This window comes from Haplochromis burtoni, unplaced genomic scaffold (assembly GCF_018398535.1).
Source record: "Haplochromis burtoni strain Fernald_Lab_line unplaced genomic scaffold, NCSU_Asbu1 Contig_70, whole genome shotgun sequence".
In the NCBI taxonomy this organism is placed as follows: domain Eukaryota; kingdom Metazoa; phylum Chordata; class Actinopteri; order Cichliformes; family Cichlidae; genus Haplochromis; species Haplochromis burtoni.
In genome coordinates, this window is record NW_024582431.1 from 1,984,542 (window position 1) to 2,001,989 (window position 17,448).

The 17,448-nt window shown below is 38.8% G+C and overlaps 1 protein-coding gene across 1 annotated transcript; it reads right to left on the minus strand.

Annotated features, from left to right (window-relative positions):
• notum2 (notum pectinacetylesterase 2) lies at positions 1-8,162 on the minus strand. Its single transcript, XM_005924972.2, has 12 exons — positions 7,879-8,162; positions 7,460-7,787; positions 7,293-7,345; positions 6,630-6,725; positions 6,454-6,514; positions 4,635-4,747; positions 4,406-4,508; positions 3,849-4,037; positions 3,650-3,750; positions 2,561-2,708; positions 1,942-1,989; positions 1-1,496 (listed from the first exon to the last, which is right to left on the minus strand). Exons 2-12 carry the CDS (start codon positions 7,783-7,785, stop codon positions 1,193-1,195), a joined length of 1,542 nt encoding a protein of 513 aa, XP_005925034.1. The 5' UTR covers positions 7,786-7,787; positions 7,879-8,162; the 3' UTR covers positions 1-1,192.
• Between the last annotated feature and the right edge of the window lie 9,286 nt (positions 8,163-17,448).

The following is a 17,448-nucleotide window of genomic DNA, read 5'->3' on the forward strand; positions in this document are numbered from 1 at the left end:
TCCACATCATATTTTTTATTCCACATTTTGACACGTGCAACACCCTTATTGCAGTACCTAAAGGAAATTAAAACATACAGATACAGCATTATCTGTAAATGCAAAAACAGCACAACATTATGAAAAATCATGCTTTAACAACAATGAAGGACTGCAATATTAAGCCCTATGAAATACTAGTTGCATTATGTCTGTGTATGTCACTAAACATAGATTGTCACAACTGTGCAGTGAGTAACTGCAGCGTTTTTTGTTTTTTGTTTTTTTACATCAATAAGTTCACATGTCAAAACTGTGTTTTTTTCCTTGAATAAACTCACAAATTATTGTGGTAGGTCACTGATCACCTTTGTCTGCCCTACACAGAAATATTACAATAACTAATCACATTTCTATTTTGCATGCATAGAAAGTATGTATAGATACTATGTAATATATGTATATATATAAATATATGTATGTCAGCATAGCATCAGAATCTACACACTCAAACTAAGTCACCAAAATCGGTAGTGTCTTTGGAACTAAGTGCACCAAAAATTACTGAGTAAAAGTAAGTGAAACTTTTTGATATGTTTTCTCCAAAAAAGTTGAACATTTAGCTCATTTGTGTATCATTATGTAGTAATCTGATTACTAGAAATTTGACAGATTCTGTATTTTTCAATAATGCATGGTGGAAATCAGTGAATAACTAAAACAGACTGTAGATAAAGAGTATATAGCAAGTTTAACTGCTAAAAGCTGCATGAACACAAAAGCATTTCTATCTTGTTTGAGCAAAATGTTTGTGTCTCCGTCAGCTTTCAGGTACTTTCTATTCATTACAACTCTACTACCATGCTCTGATGTTACATGTTCCTGTGGAGTGATCAGGCTGAAAGTGTGTTGTAGGAGGTTATGCACAGCCATCTGCTAAACACTAAGCTTGTTGATCAGTACAGCTGCAACACCTCTTTCCACTGGTGTCCAGTAGAGGGCCCACTAAACCATTCAAACCCAGATGCGGTGACATACCCTCCAGCCAAGTCTCAAAGTGAACAGTCATGTGGAGCATAATGGAATGCTGAGTAGCACAAGACATAGTAACCAGATTTCTACAGCATTTCTATGGTTACGTTAAATTTTCAACACATTTGTTTTCATCTATTAAGCCTCTGGCTAACCTTTCATGTACCCTAAATTTTCACACTTAGCCACCATTCCTGACCATGCTGACAAGAGAATCTGCATCTCCCTGGGGATCCAGGCCCAGCCTCTGGAGGTCCAGACCCATGGCTACCAGCATCTGGAGCAAGGTAAGCTCCTGCTGGGTGGTCTTATCCACCAAAGCTGGGCAGGTGGGGTTACACTGTGGCCACTGACAGGAATCCACGAGGTGAAAAGGACATCCTTTAGCCGGGGTCCTGTTGTTACGTGTTGCTTCCAGACTCCTGTCCCAGCATTGAAGGGCACGTGGCAGAGACGTGCCTCTAACTTGAAAACTTGTCCAGTTACTTTAGGAACAACAAGAAGGAGAAGTTATGAATTAGAAATAAATAAAGAAAAATGGGAAGGTTGTCAGAGTTAGTAATTAAGGACCAGAAAAGGGCAAATGGCAGGAGACTGTTTTACTTTAAGGTTTGCAACTGCAAGTGTTGCAGCATACAAAGCTACAAAAGACCTTGAACTTTCAGCTCCTGACTTTGATTGCACCCACTTCAGCATAACTAAGTATACTTATATAAGACTGCAATGACCCATCAATGTCCATGTGAACAACTAAATAATCTCTATGTTAAAGTGGTCCTGGGAGGCTAGAGAAAGTGTGAAGTGGCATTTGGTGACAATGTGGTTTGATGAACAAGCAAAACAAAAACAGCAGCATGAGCTCACTGGGTAGATATGACTGCTGGGGAGAAAAAACAAGGGTGCCAGGTGAACTTGAATATCCATTCTTACCTTTTGGTAATTAGTGTGTGGGAGAGACAGGACGGAGCAAATACAGCCCTAAAAGACACGCAAAGAGAGAGCATTTGTTAAAATCCATCTTGATTTATTTTTCAACTAGCTATAGTAAGATTTGAATCTAGTCACTGCGTGATGACGACTTTTGACAGGAATGCATAGACGGCACAGAGAACGTCAAGGAACTGTTGGATGTTAACATAGAATTTGATTGTCTGCTGTTTTAAATGGCTGGCAGTTCACTCAACAGTTACAGGCTTTGATATGTAAATGTACAAATGGAAAGTGGATAGTAGCTCACCACCACTGCTCTGCAAGCTCTATTACATTTTGTTAAAGTCACCAATTCTATTTTAAAATATTTTTTTATAATTATAAATTGTAGATTGAATTGATTTCCTGATCTATTAAAACGAATGATTGTATTTGCCACTATCAATGGTCAAGAATATTAAAAGAAAACACTAAAAGGCAGTTCCGTGTTGTCGAAAGGGCTTAATTTCAATTTCAGGAAATGGCTGGAAATCAATGAGTGCTAAACATACAGTTTTTATGTTCTGTTAATGTTAGTAATGTTTAGACGTCAATATATGATAAGTTCTACGGAACTTACGTAACATCTCTCAGGGAGTTTTTGAGCTCCAAGCCCAGGTTCTGTATGTACTGCCACTGCTCCTCAGACATGCTCTGTCCCCCTATATAGATGTTTTCCACCCTCAGTTGTTCCTCATCAAACAGCCACTGTACAATAAACACAGGGGCTGTAGGGAAAATAACATTTAGTTGATCAAATCAGTAAATTCCATCAAGTCTATTAGTCACTTCCTGCCAGTTATTAAGCTGTATCCCACACACACACACACACACACACACACACACAACAGACACACACAGACCACACACACACACACACACACACACACACACACACACACACACACACACACACACACACAGACATATATACACTCCCCTGGATGAGTAGGGGTCAAACAAAGTCAGGAACTACCTGAAGAGCTACATAGGGTCTTTTGGATTTATGTTCACCGCCATGTTCGTGATCTTTTTTTTTTTTCTGTGTGTACAATTTCATAAGATCTGCAGGTTTTTGTGCTGGCCTCAGTTGGTGATTAAATTTGTTATTTAGACCAGTCTCTAAAAAGTTTTTATATTCAACAGCCAAAATGAAAAAAATCCACCAGTTAAACATACTGTTACTAGCCACACTGGCCCCCTTTTCAATGATTACAGTGAATACAACTCAGGATGTCATGATCTAAAAGTTTATGCACCAGTGTAGCAGTTAGAGTTTCAAGATTTACATAGAAAATCTCTTTTCTTTAATTTCAGACCCTGATTTGGAGATTTTGACTAAACATGTGCTTTTATATGCTTTGCTGATTTAGCAACTTTAAAATTCCATATATGTGACAATAAAGATCTTAAAAGTTTGCATCGAGGGCTGTAATATTCAGAAGGCCTCTAAAAAAAAGATGCAGTCCAGTTCAAGCCAGTCCAGATGAACTTACATTGGCTTTTCATGTCATCAGCGTGGGAATCAGTCTGTTCACTGATTGAGTGAAGGAAATTCACAGTTCTAATATGTCAGTGCTCATTATTTCTGAACTGCTCAAGTCATGTCATATGGTGTGCATTTAAATTTAAAACATCATCATAAACAAAGACACCAGTCAACACTCACACGTCAAAGTAGAGTATAGTCTATGACCGAAGAAGCACTTCCACTCCTCCCCTCTTTTAAAGAGCTGCCGACATCTGTCAGGAACAACCCCATTCCACAGCCTGAGATAATAATGCACAGTTAATCAATAAAATTCACGAATAATATGATTTCCAAATCCTACATCGGGCATAGGAAGAGATCTAAATATTGTCTTCACCTGAGTCCAATCTTGATAGCATCCTCAGGTGAGCAGGAAACTGTCTCAGGGCAGTTTGGTGATCTTTGCTGCTTGCTCTCCAGAAACCAGCCTGAGTCCACGAGGCCTCGGACCTGAGCTTCTGCACCAAGCTGCTGGAGCTGACTGGCCACCCTCTCAATGTTGAGCAAAACACCTGTTCCACCAGCGCTGCAGGGGAGCCAAGAAAATGAATAAATAATTTGGCTTTGAGGGTGACATTTTTGTTTAGGATATCAAACTGACAGTGCATGCCAGCTCATAGCGGGGAAGTAAACATTTAGCAGGTTTCACATTCAGTTGATCCTGTTTTAGGGCCCGGGGACGTCTCAAGAACCATGCTGCTAACCTGGGAGGAATGTTCACCATTACAGGGCAAGGCCCTTTAATAATCATTATGTCACTGATCACAGTTGACTGTAAACATCTTCATTGTTAACAAGAGGATGCACCCAAAATAGGACTTTAATGGTAGATATGGAGACGGTCCAGATGGTACAGAGACTCTTGTCCATCAGAGCACAATAAAACAAACTCACCTGCTACCAGACAGCATGACAACCTTGGCCTGCTTGATTCCTTTAGGGATGAGATCTTTGATGACCTCACGGATGATTAGGGATCCCATGAAGTTATATTCAGCTGATAGTAAAGACAAGCATGACAAGATTTGTATTCTCTAATTAACTGAACATTTAGAGAATACATGTTTTCTTGTATCCAAAGGAGCTACAGTTACCTTATTGTAAAAGATTTGAGGAAACTTACTTGCATTTGTATTCCTATCTCTGACTTTGTCCCTGCCTTGTCGTGGCCTGGAAGGGGGTGTTGGTGCAGGCCCAGTGCCGCTCCACACATCACTGGAACAGTAAGGGATGAATCTGCCATAAAGAAGACAATCACATTTGTTAGACTAAAGCTGGAGGCCCTGAAGTTGGTTTCTTCCCTCCCCCATAAAAATCACCTCAGGCTGGAGCTGACAACTTCTGTCATATATCAGAAAGTGGCAAATCTCTATTTTGATCACACAGCCTGCATGTTGCTGAATTTCAGAAATGAAACTTTATCATTAAAGATTAAAATTGCTTGCATGGATGAAAGCGGAAAGTTAAAAATATCACCCAAAACACTACACGCATATGCCAGTTCACCACGCAGTATATATCCTGCTGTGCCACCAGACTTTTCAGACGTTTCTTTCCTCAGGCTGTGCGATCACTAAAGTCATCCTCGACATTTCAACATAAAAAACAATCTTCAAAAGAAAGAAAGAAAGGGAAAAGAAAACAAAATAAATTATTTATTCGTCATTAATCGGTGATACAGTTTTGTTGTTGTGCTGCATAATTAAGTAATCTTGTCTGACATAAAAAGGGTCACTGAAAGTGTTGCACGCACAAAGAATTGTGTTTTCAATCCTTTTTAGGTCAAGCATATTACCAGCTGCATTAAGAAGATATGTTTGCTGAATTCCTGATTATGCAACCTTTTTGTTGTTGTTGTTTTTCGATACAATCATTTTAGGAACTGTAACATTAGACACTTTATCCAACGTTTCACACACAAAAAAATCTCCTAAAACAGCTTCAGGAAGCGACCTTACAGCTAAAAACAAGTTTTTTTTATAGCATTTCTCAGATTAGTGCACAGAAAAAAATGCACATCAATGTGTTAATTTAAGTTAATTTAATTTAATATAGCTGTTTTCAGTTTTCAGTTTTGGCCTGGATGTTTACAGATATTTGTGAATATTTATTCAGCATATTTTTTCTCAATGTAAGTAATGGTAAATGGCCTGTATTTGTATAGCACTTTACTAGTCCCTAAGGACCCCAAAGCGCTTTACACAACCAGTCATCCACCTATTCACACACACATTCACACACTGGTGATGGCAAGCTACATTGTAGCCATAGCTGCCCTGGGGCGCACTGACAGAGGCGAGGCTGCCGGACACTGATGCCACCGGGCCCTCTGACCACCACCAGTAGGCAACAGGTGAAGTGTCTTGCCCAAGGACACACGATGAACTGGAGAAGTTTTATGACATCCAATAAAAACATCTATAACTTTTCTCCTTTAAAGAATGAGTAAAGAATCCATAGAAAATACACATACTCAGTAGCACTTACACACAGAAAACCTTAGTTTTAGTCCAATTTTTTTAATTTTCAAAGGTTTTTACAAAGACATTCTTCATAAATGTTACCAATTATATCTTGATTTACTGAATATTCTTCCCTAAAAATTATTTTTCTGTCAAGAGGGTTTCAATATATATAAAGTGACAGAAGATCTTGATGTAAAAACATTTCATTCTGATGTACAAACATGTGTTTATGAAGTGTCTATTTAGTAAGATAACACTTCATTTACATATTCAAACATCAAAGTTCAGAAAATTTATAATACAAAAAAATAACAATCTTCATATTTGAAAGTTGAATGTTTAATCCTACTCCCCTGCAGTGTCTCCCATTATGTACACAAATTAATTAATACAACAACTATGGGAACAAAGAAAAAGTTGTCTTTATACACCTTCATTAACCGCAAAAATACAAAGCACATCTATGCAGGTACTTACACAATATTTGTGTTATGCCAGTGTGGGTTGTCCTCAGCTTTAGAAGATAATATTCCACTTCCTGTAAATCCAACAATCGCTCATTAAACAGATGTCCACTTGCCTCACTAGTCAAAGAAAGCAACTCTGTGGAAACGTCTACGAAAGGCATTCTGAAACACTGTCGGCTGACTAACCTCTTTTAGTTTCAGGCCACCCCGATGAGCTCATTAGTCGGGGGATATTTTGGTACCTGTAATCACAGGTCTCTCTGCTGTAGCAGCACCAGCCACCTAAATATAATAGACACTAATATTAGACATTCACATCCAAGATAGGGACACCCTTGTTAGCCCATCACACAGGCCTGTGAGGAATGGTGAAAGCAATGGTTGCACCTGCAGGCTGCTACACTAACATGACCATAGTATGCATTAACTGTATTATTATGGGGTCTTTACCTTACAATATAAAGCAGCTTGAGACAATTGTTGTTGTGATTTGGTGTTATATAAATAAAATTGAAAAAAAGATAATAATAACAATAATAATTCACAGTTGAGCAAAAGACTAGAATGATCTCTTTAATTTACAAACTGTCAGCATGCAGATTGCTCATTTTTGCTGATTTGTCACACAGTAACATGCAGGAAAATGATTTGTGTTCAATATCAGAGTACAAGTAAATTTGGAAGACACTCCCCCGGTGTTAACCTCAATTCAAGTCTGTGACACGCAGCAACCAAAAAAGTTGACAGGACAAGATGACATCCACATTAAGATTCCAATGAGCGGGTGTCACGCTAAAACAAACTGACCTTAGGGGACTAAATTAACCATATGGGGTTTTAAATACTCACCTTCCAGAAATAACAACCATCGGCGGCTTCCTCTGAATTCCTTTAGGTAAAACCTGTAGAACAAATGAATGAGCATGAGGAGAAACAGAAGATAAACCATCTTTGTAAAATCACTGACTCAATCAGCAAACAGACAGTAAAGAGCAAAGACAACCAGAACTTCTCACCCAGCTACTGTCCCATCATTACATGTAACTTGTGTGTTTGTGAGGTAGTGCAGCCTCATATCATCTGTCTGTTGTCCAGCTCCACGAGTCCCTGCAGCACCTTCCTGTCTTGATTCGGCTGAGCCTCCGGTGTTTCTGGAGGTGCTTCCAGTTCTTCCAGTGCTTCCTGAAGTAACATCAGCTGCGGAGGCAGACTGGCCAGCATCACCTTGTTGGATCCCACTAGACTTCTTTGTGGACTTTCCAGTAGCTTTAGCATTACGGTTGTTCTGACACCACAGTCCCCCAAGCAAGAGCAGGAAAACAAATGGACCCAGTATCTTCATATCTGAGGCAACATAAAAAATTAGGGACATGCTGATTAATTCATGCAAAACATGAGAAATCTTCAAAAACTTTCCAACTTGCAAATACTTTACCTTTCAAAGAAGAATCAGTTTTGAAGATTGCTGCAATGAACCCCTCACCCCAAGGGTCAGGCAGATAACTGGTTCTGCTGGAGAGAGAGACTGGTGAGACATTCAGTGCACTGTGACAAGGTGCGAGAGGAGGGTCCTAGTCATGAGTAAGTGATGAAGTCTTGACCAGGTTTTGATGAAGGCTGCAAATCAGCGACGACCTTTATAGTGCCACCATATGGATCAGATTTCCTCCCATTTTCTCTTGCAGCTCCTCTCAGGCCCTGAGATCATCTGGTGACGACACACCGCAAGGGGAGGTACTGGATGGTTAGTGGTGAGGAGAAAAGATAACACACGCATCTCTTCAACATATTTCAATTCTTTGCACACACCCACCTTCAAGCACTTTCCCAGCTGACCGTACCTCATGCACAAGTTCTTTTTTACCCCTAACCTCCTTCTTCTCCCCCCTCCATCCGCTACTGATTGCCATTTTTTTTTCTTATTTAAACATCTACATGGTCAGCATGACCGCACAGTCGCTTTGCATGGAATGTGACCCAGAGGTCATTCGAGCGCCCACCTCAAACATTTTCTGACATGGGAATCAGTCGTACCGTAAGGTTCCCGCATGGTCAACAGTCTCAAAGCACAGGTGGAGGAGACTCTTCTTGGTTGTAGCACCATACACATTATGCATTGCCTCATTCTTTTAAGTACGTTCAGTTTTACAAGAATAACAGATATCTAACAATTTATTTACTGGGGTAAAGTCATTACATAACTAATATAAAGTATAGGAGCGTGGTTTAGTCCTTTTCAAAGGCACATTAACAGAAAAACATATTATAATTAAAGAATAATAGCTTCTGTTCCTTTAGTTCATTTAATAAAATCATTAGTGTTATTAAAGAACTTAAGATAAAAGGTCAGGCCTTTGCAGCACACAAATTATTCTTTGTAAAAAAATTGGTGGTGGTGGTGGGGGGGGGGGATTAAGGCCTTCTACTTATCAAAATCCCCATTAAGATAATTCTTTGGAGCTTATTATGTCATTAGACAATCTGACTATTTAAGCATATTATTTTTATTAACTCAAATGCAGGAAGATTTGTAAATTCCTCGCACAATTTTCAGTTCAGTTTAATTTTCAAGCACTTTATGCAGATGATACCACTTAACACTTAACAGCTCCACTGTAAGACTTAATTTTAACTATCCTACCATATTTCTGTGATCTACAGACGCTGATTACAATTAAAGGAGGACTGCTGAAGCAGTTTTATATACTCTAACCTCCTTTTGGTTCTTGTCTTGGGCTAATCACTCAAGCTAAAAAAGTTCAGCGATTTCTATCCTGCAGAATTAAAGGTTTTGTGCACTGATGGTAACTTTACCCACAGCTTTGCAGACTTCTGTTTGTCGGGTTAAGTTAGTTTGCCTTTGGTGATGAAAGCGACAGAGTATTTGAAACTGATCTGTAGCTGTCGCCCCTGGGATGGCTGCAGGGTGACGTACCACCGATCACTAAGGATCACGAGCCCCAGAGCTCTAAAATTCTCATCAATGAAATGCACACCATCCCAGAGTGTCAATCAAAGCAAATAATGATCGCTTGGAAGGCCAGTGGCTACACAAGGCAGCACAGGGTAGTCTGGGCTGAAAAGACTGCAGGGTGCACATTTCAGAATGATAAAGCAAAGAAGAGAAAAATAAATACATTATGCCAAAGGCAAATTGACATCTCTATTGGAAAACTGTACAAACAGAAAACAGCACACTTACAATCAATGTAAAAATAGCAACTAGATGCTTTTGGAATGATTTAAATCTTAAAGGTTCATCCTGTATACAAACATTTCTATCAGGATACAGCCACATGTCTGAATGCATTCTGGATGTAGATATGATACAATGATATAATATGTTGTCTGCAATAATCACCCAACCATTTAAAGACTTACAAACAAAGCAGACAGTTTTTCTTGGGTTTGTCTTATTGCTTTGGCATGAAAAATGGTATTTTGTCTCATTTTCAAGCACCTCGTTCTATTTTATCTACTTTCAACTATGGCCAGAAACAAAACAAAGCTACTCAAAAATATGTCTGAGATCGTATGTGCCTACACGCAATAAAAATGTAGCCTAAGGCCTATACCGAATTTGATCTACCGAGCTGAACAATTCTTCATTCCTTCAGTTGTCTTGAAGCATGCACACCACCATCTGTCTTCCCAGAAATCAATGCAACAATCTGTTTAACAGATACCTCAAATAGCTAAAAAACGAAAGAAGTTGCTGTAAATCTATCACCATTTCGCGAGAATGTCACGAACAGAGAGATGGCATTGCTGCTATTTTGTTATTCTTTCATACGGGATTGGACAGAGTGATACGTTTTTTAGTACAGGCCTCAGATCAGCGGATCAAAATGAATTTGTGCTCTAGATCTTGACTGATTCAACTCCCAGAGCATTTCAGTCTTGTCCCTTTGTAGCTTCTGCAGCAGACACTACCAGACCACCACAATCACACACTATGAGTGAGACCAGACATGCTTCTGGAGCCTATCATATGTGTATTTTTCCTTTGATAGACAAACATTGTAGATAACACATAAGGGGCTTGTGTGACATGTTGAACTTCACCCTGACCGGGACAACAACTTGACCCCTTGTGCAGCATAGAAGGCATTCTTTCTCCCCTTGTGTTGTTATGTTTCACAGCGAGCCTCCAAGGTCAGGATACCTCAGGCTTCGGGTGGTCCGGGCACTTTGTCTGCTGTGCATGTGTGTCATCACCAACCACAAGAGCTGAGGGCTCAGCCATGAGCGAGAATATTTGACGGCTGATAACTTCAAAGAACAACGATCCAGGGACGGCTGTCGTGATCTAAATTCCATTGCTTACACTAAAGCACAGAAAGGTTGCGACCCACGCGTAACAAGTATAAAATCCAGCCCTCCAACTTTTACAGTAAACCTTTTTCTTTAGAATAATTAAAACTCTCATGGGCTGCATCAATACACCAGCAAAACTTTAAATAAGTTTATGATCCAAACCTAATCGTAGCTTGAAGCCTCCTTTTCACATTGCATGTAATCTGAAAATCTGCAAGAGCATCACTTGTTGTCACCAGCAGTGGAGGGCATAGCTGGACATCGAGGGCCATGATTAATAGGTGATAAGAGAGGCATCTTTACAAGCGACATGAAAACGAGCCTCAGGCAAGAGATATGAGACTTGGCCAGAGCACTACTGCCAGAGCTCTCCATTCAATCAGTGAGGATGACAGAAAGAGCCTTAGCGGGATCGGTGTAAAGCGCTGAGCCACTGCAGGAGGCTAGCAGGTGGGGTGGGAAAAACTATTCCTTAAACCAGGTGTTAAGAGGCCTTGCATGGTAACCTTCTGCAAGCTGCTTATGCATCACAGTAAATTGAGGAGGGTAAGCAGCAGCAATACAAGTTGTTGAATTCTGGGGGATGGGGCTGTAATGTAACATACAGAAAAGGATAGATGACTAATGAATAAGTCTTGTTTGCTTTGACACACTGCAGCTCATTCTGCTGATCCCTTCACAGCCAACTATGTTCTGTGTGCACTTTATTCCGATTTCAGACACAACTTCATCCAAGTAAGTTCCTTGAATTCCACAAGGAAAAATTTGATGTACAAAGGGCAAACGGAGATCAGAACACTAAAAGCTTCACATCATGAAAGCATATTGCAGATTTGTATTACTGAAGTTCATACTGATGTTGCACAGCTTGCACACGTTTTGTTTTTCCCTGAACAATTTAAATCAGTGGAGGTACAATTATTATTTTTATGGACTTTTACACTTTCTAAATATTCTTTTAGATTTGCATTAATTGCTGAAGATGTTTTAAATATCATATACAAAGTAAATACTAAAATAAAGTGACGTGCTGGTAAGTTCATACTCAAGCAGCAGTTCCAGGGCTGAAAAATGAAGTCAATATAGACATTACAAAAAGAATACAGTTAACAGTTCCTAGAATGACCACTTAAAGTTAGCTGCAAGAGCAACCCGTCCCCATCACCCCCACGTAAAATTCAAAAACTGTATAGGAAAGTCCAATGTAGACTCTACATCTAAAAGGTGAACCCAAAAGTTTAACCTGTTCTTTCTAATAGCCGGCAAAAGCAGACCCTTCTGGTTCAATTCAGACTGTGGCTGTGAGAAAATGATCATTTTGTAATTATGATTTCTGATGTTAGTCAGAAAGGACAATAAAGAAGGTCATGCTTTATGGTGTGTCTTTTGTAAGGTAGCGATTAACCAGACCTTATGCATTCACACTTTTGTTCATCACATTCAGCTTCACTAACACCAAGACGGCGAGAGCCACAAGTGGATCAACCGGTGGTGGAGTGATTAGCATGTTGACTGACAGAAAGAAGGTTCTGGGTTTGAACTCTTACCTCGACCTTTCTTTAAGCCTTTCAGTGCAAAGATATGTATGCATGTTAATTGGTGATTGTCTGTTCTTGGCAATAGATTGCAAATTGCTGTATGAATGTACACTTTATATATAACTTGTAATCTACAGCCCTTTGAATGGTCAGTAAGGCTGATAAAGCATCATAGAAATGTGAGTATCCATGACATATAGATACAGTCTATAGTTACATAGACATATTTACAGACTTTTTTAAGCCATGTTCTCCTTTTATAAAAGCAGGTTTTATAACTCCTGGACTTGAAAACTATAAAGGCTGGTTTGGTGACTTTTGGCAGATTTTTAATGCAAATACTTTGATTTTAGCACTAATTAGCAGCTGTGAATGCACCTATCTAAATAAGATAGCTAGCATTAGCTGTTCACTTAGCACTGCTCTCTCATCCAAATATGGTCACCTCTGGTGACAAGGAAGACATGATGAAAAGGCTCTAATGCAAATTTCAATTATTGAAAATGGACATTCACAAATAAGTGGCTGAAGTCACAGTGGCTTCGCCCATTTACATTTATATACAATTATTTATAGCTTTAATTACTGACTTTACACTATGCAGTTCAATGGCTTTGGTTGTGTCTTACCTAAGTGGGGCACTGGTTCTGATAGAAGGATGGTTGTGTTGGTGCGGGACAGGGAGGGTGTCAAGCTGCGTTAGAGTCAATAGCTTTAAGCATCTTTGGAGCTCATGACATAGTGGAGCAGCAGCGTGGCCTTGGAGTCATGCTGGATGAGCCACCATGCCTGTCAGTATATTGATTGATACCAGTGGAGGGGTCACGCCATGCTCAACTCCGGCACTCAACAATAAGTCCTTCACACAAGTCCTACAACTTCATCAACAAACTATCACACTACCCCACGTTTAGGTCCCATCTGATGGGACCTAGATGTCCATTTTGATGTCCATTTTCCATTGATTCAAATACATATCAGTTAAATAAAACAGTTCTTATTAAAGAAATCATATATTTTATACCACAATGAAAAGGGATCATTCAGTGCATCCCTAATTAAAATTCCAAAAGAATTCATCTACTATAGTTTAGGATTCTCTGTGGATGCTAAAGAGAAAAGGAGACATGTAAAAAGGGTTTAAAGGTATGTGCCCCAGAAATCAGTTTTCCAGCTGAGGATTTTGGTTTTATTTGCAAAGATCATGACGAAGCAGTTAAATCACAAAAACAGCATAGTATTATGTTCATACTGATTCTACAGTCATGCATATATGCACAAAATATTCTGCCAATTCATGAATCATATGCACTTAGCAATATTACTGGAAATGCTATAGGGATGTCAAAACAATCCATTTCATTTTTGTTGAAGGGTCTCTGTTGAACTTACATTTGACATGAAACGTTGCTTGATAGCGAGTTTTCATACTTACTGTCTGATTCGGTGGATTTGACAGAACGAAAGATTTGTTGCACTCACAGACACAAATAGATCTATACTCCAGACTTAACTTCACCTAAAAGTTCTTTGATGTTGCAGTTCTATATATTGAAAATCATTCTGAAATGTATGTGGTTGAATATGGATAACAGTTTTTCAATATGAATTAAAAATTTTTAGGTTTTGCTCAGTTTAACCTTCCTAGAAGACTGACCTTGATGTGTTTTTCTCTCACCAAAGCCGTTGGTGGTTGGCACTGCACGGCAGACCATAAATCACAAATTCCAGCTTCCAGTGATGTCAGTCCTTTGCATCTTGTGTTGTCACTTCACAGTGTGAAGATGTGAACACGTGGTCACTCTTTCACGCCACACACCCCTCAGTAACCCAAAAGATTTCCAATATGTTTAGGCATTTTGAGGCATTTGTACATACACATATGCACAGAGCACACTACACTCATTTACATGTCAATAAAAGGGTGGGGAAAAATGAATGTGTTACAGATCAAACTAAAATTTACATAAGTTAGTCCCTCAATGCAGAACAGAGATCTAAAGCATATAGTAACATCACACCACAGGTATTTACTGTATGTGCAGACATACCCCAGAACAGTAAAATGTTTACTGTTTGCTATTTATAGAGCATGGCCGTTGACCTGGAAAACCAGATGTAGATGAAAAGCTCCACTGACTCCTCTTGATTTATAAAACCCCCCCAAAACTTCAGATGGATGTAAATTTAAAATATATAAACAGAATGCAATGACTTGCAAATTATTTAAATCCTATATTTCTGTAAAAATAGTACAAAGGCACGACATTAAATGCTAAAAAATTTGATTTTATTTTTAGATATTAATGCAGCATTTTGAATTTGATGTAGCAACACATTTAAATAAAAAGTTATAGGGGCAACAAAAAACACATGAAACACGGTGAAACATCTCACATTTAACTAGTAACAGGATAGTAACCTCACTAACCTGCAACTTCAGAGTTTTCAGAGTCTTTCATAGCACATATATATATATATACCACCTCTTGAAAAAAAAGTGATTGTATTTGAATTAAAAAGAAAGAACACATGTTGAAAGCTGCCAGACATTCATTAAATCATATCAAACTACTAGCAAAATTCTATCTACTTAATTCCTTGTGCTCTCAGTTCTAGAGAAGTACTTTTTTGCTATTAGTTACCATAAACCCCAGAAAGGCCTTATTACTGGCAAACACCAACTATTAAAGCCAAGAAGTAATAAAATCTGTATCCGAAAGATCTTATGACTTATAGGGATTTGTATTTTTCGTGCTGCTGAAGATTTACAACTGCAATTATTCATGGGTAGCAAGACAGTCCCAGTTTAGTAAAGTTTTATTGCTCTCTTCAAATTCTTGTTGCCAATTTCTGAGTCTGTGTTTCAGCAAATTCCTTTTGATACTGAGAAAAGAACCTAAACAATGCACATGATCTCCTGATGGTTTTAAATGATTGAAGAATTGACCAGAATGTGCAGACATTATTTATATATATATATATAGAGCACACCATTTGTGTTTACATATGGTAGATAATTTAGATGTAGTCTACACTACAAAAGGAGCTTTACATATGTTGCTTTATTTAAACAGTTACACCTTGCTATAAAATTGTCAGCACTATTAATCGGGTTCAAAGATAATGTATGATGATCTACCTTTGATTTGCAAAGCTGCCTACTGTCTCATGTTTCTGATCTATAGTGGGTGACCTCCTGTGATTATGAAAGTGAATGTCATGCGTTTCCATCCTATCCTGAGATCGTGAGAATACTCCAGGCTTTGCTCACAGTAATTAGTACTTGGTCACGAAAATCAAATAACATGCAGTCAATAAAGGCAAGCAGGTACAAATAAAATGGAAAAATAATGGGGAGATGGGGATTATGGCAGCCACACTCATGGGTCAGTTGAACTACCAACTGTAATTATAAACTCTATGTATAAAGTGGCTGTAGCGAGCATTCATCCACTGTAACCCAGTTCCTTTCTTTTCCTGGAGCATCGAGTTAGCTTTTTTGGTGATTCTTTGTTTATTAAGCCAGATTTAACTGTATTCGTATGAGAGGATGAAGTGCTTAGCTTGGTTCACAAAGCGCATGCAACCAGGGCTCAAATGTGAGCATCAAAAGGTCTCGAAAACTCCTCAAGCAGCCACTTGAGGCTGGTTTCAAAATATGATTCTTACCCATAGATTACCAAACTAAAATGACTACCAAGAGTCAAAGAAAAAGGCACAAAGTTATACTGGTGCTTTCCTTTTACCTCGAACGTTGGAGCTGAAAATGACGTCATATCCAAGTTGACAGCGTTCCTGTAGCAGTAGTCAGAAAAACTGGCGTTCGTTTGCTCCCTAGCAAGTTAGCCTTTCAGTTTTCACTGGAATATAACACAAACACTTTTTTCCTCCCCCCATTAAAAACACTGCTGTAGCGCATTCATGAATACACCGTGGTTTAGTTTCTGTATGGCTTATTTAGTGAGTCACAAACATCTAACAGTGATAATGCAGACTACAAATTATTTAACATTATTTAACTTGATCTTTTACTGATGGACATTAAACAATTCTATTTTTCAGGAATGAAGGATAAAACTGCATATTAACCCCTGAAGTCAGGACCTGACCTTATGCTAAGGTAAATGGATCTTCACACAGGGCTGCAATAGCATAAAGCAAATGTAAAGATTGACCTGCAGTCAGGCAGCCGCCATTAAAAAGCAGCTGAAAGTGAAATCTGCATATTTCAATATCTCATCTAACATGTGCAGGCTGAACCTCTTATGATGGCACAATCAAACTGAACATTTTATTATGACTCTGTCTGTGGTTTTTATTTTTTTTTATATTTATCAATTCACATACAATGAATAAATATCAGATTTTCAGTTTTTTAAATAACATTATTATCTGCTGAACCAACAAGATGATTAATACCCCCCACTACTGGCTATGAGTCAGCATGTATCATATGCTCATGCTCAAAAAAATGCTAAAACTAGGAGAAATCAGGTTTGGGTCACAACTGAATGGACATATGGACAGAATGATACTGAGTCAGGGGGGGAATGAACATTTGGCTCAAGCTACACAACCTGATGAATATTAGGGGCCCCTGGACAAGCCTTCTTGCTCAGTGACCTAATGTACCCAGAACAGCTGTGTGAGGCTGCTTAGCAGTTAGGCCTGGATGACAAGTCATTGCTCAGCTTGATATATGAACTATTACATGTGAAACAGAATGGTATGGTGGTGGTAGTGGTGGTTGTGTGTGTGTGTGTGTGTGTGTGTGTGTGTGTGTGTGTGTGTGTGTGTGTGTGTGTGTGTGTGTGTGTGTGTGTGTGTGTGTGTACTTGGATTAATATGTTCTTATCATGCGTGTTTAGGGAGTCGAGCTTTTGGTCAAAGGCAGCTAAAAGTTATTAAAATATTGGTCTTTGCAGCTCTTGCCGATAAGAAAAACACTAAAGCAACTTAAGGCACAATTATATGAAAAATATGTTATGTATGTGGGGGTAACTGGATACATGTACAAATGGATATATCTAAAGTCCATGAGTATCTTTATTTCACCAGTTTCTCACTTTCTCATCAACACTGACACTTTTCAGACAGGCAGACTGACCTTCCTGCAGCAAGCACAAAAGTAACACAACACAAAAGTA

Coding starts and splice junctions, on each gene's coding strand:
- notum2 (XM_005924972.2), bottom strand. CDS start 7,785: ATGAAGATACTGGGTCCATTTGTTTTCCTGCTCTTGCTTGGGGGACTG. Junction 6,726..7,292: donor ATGGTTGTTATTTCTGGAAG/GTGAGTATTTAA, acceptor TATTATATTTAG/GTGGCTGGTGCTGCTACAGC. Junction 1,990..2,560: donor AACTCCCTGAGAGATGTTAC/GTAAGTTCCGTA, acceptor CGTGTCTTTTAG/GGCTGTATTTGCTCCGTCCT.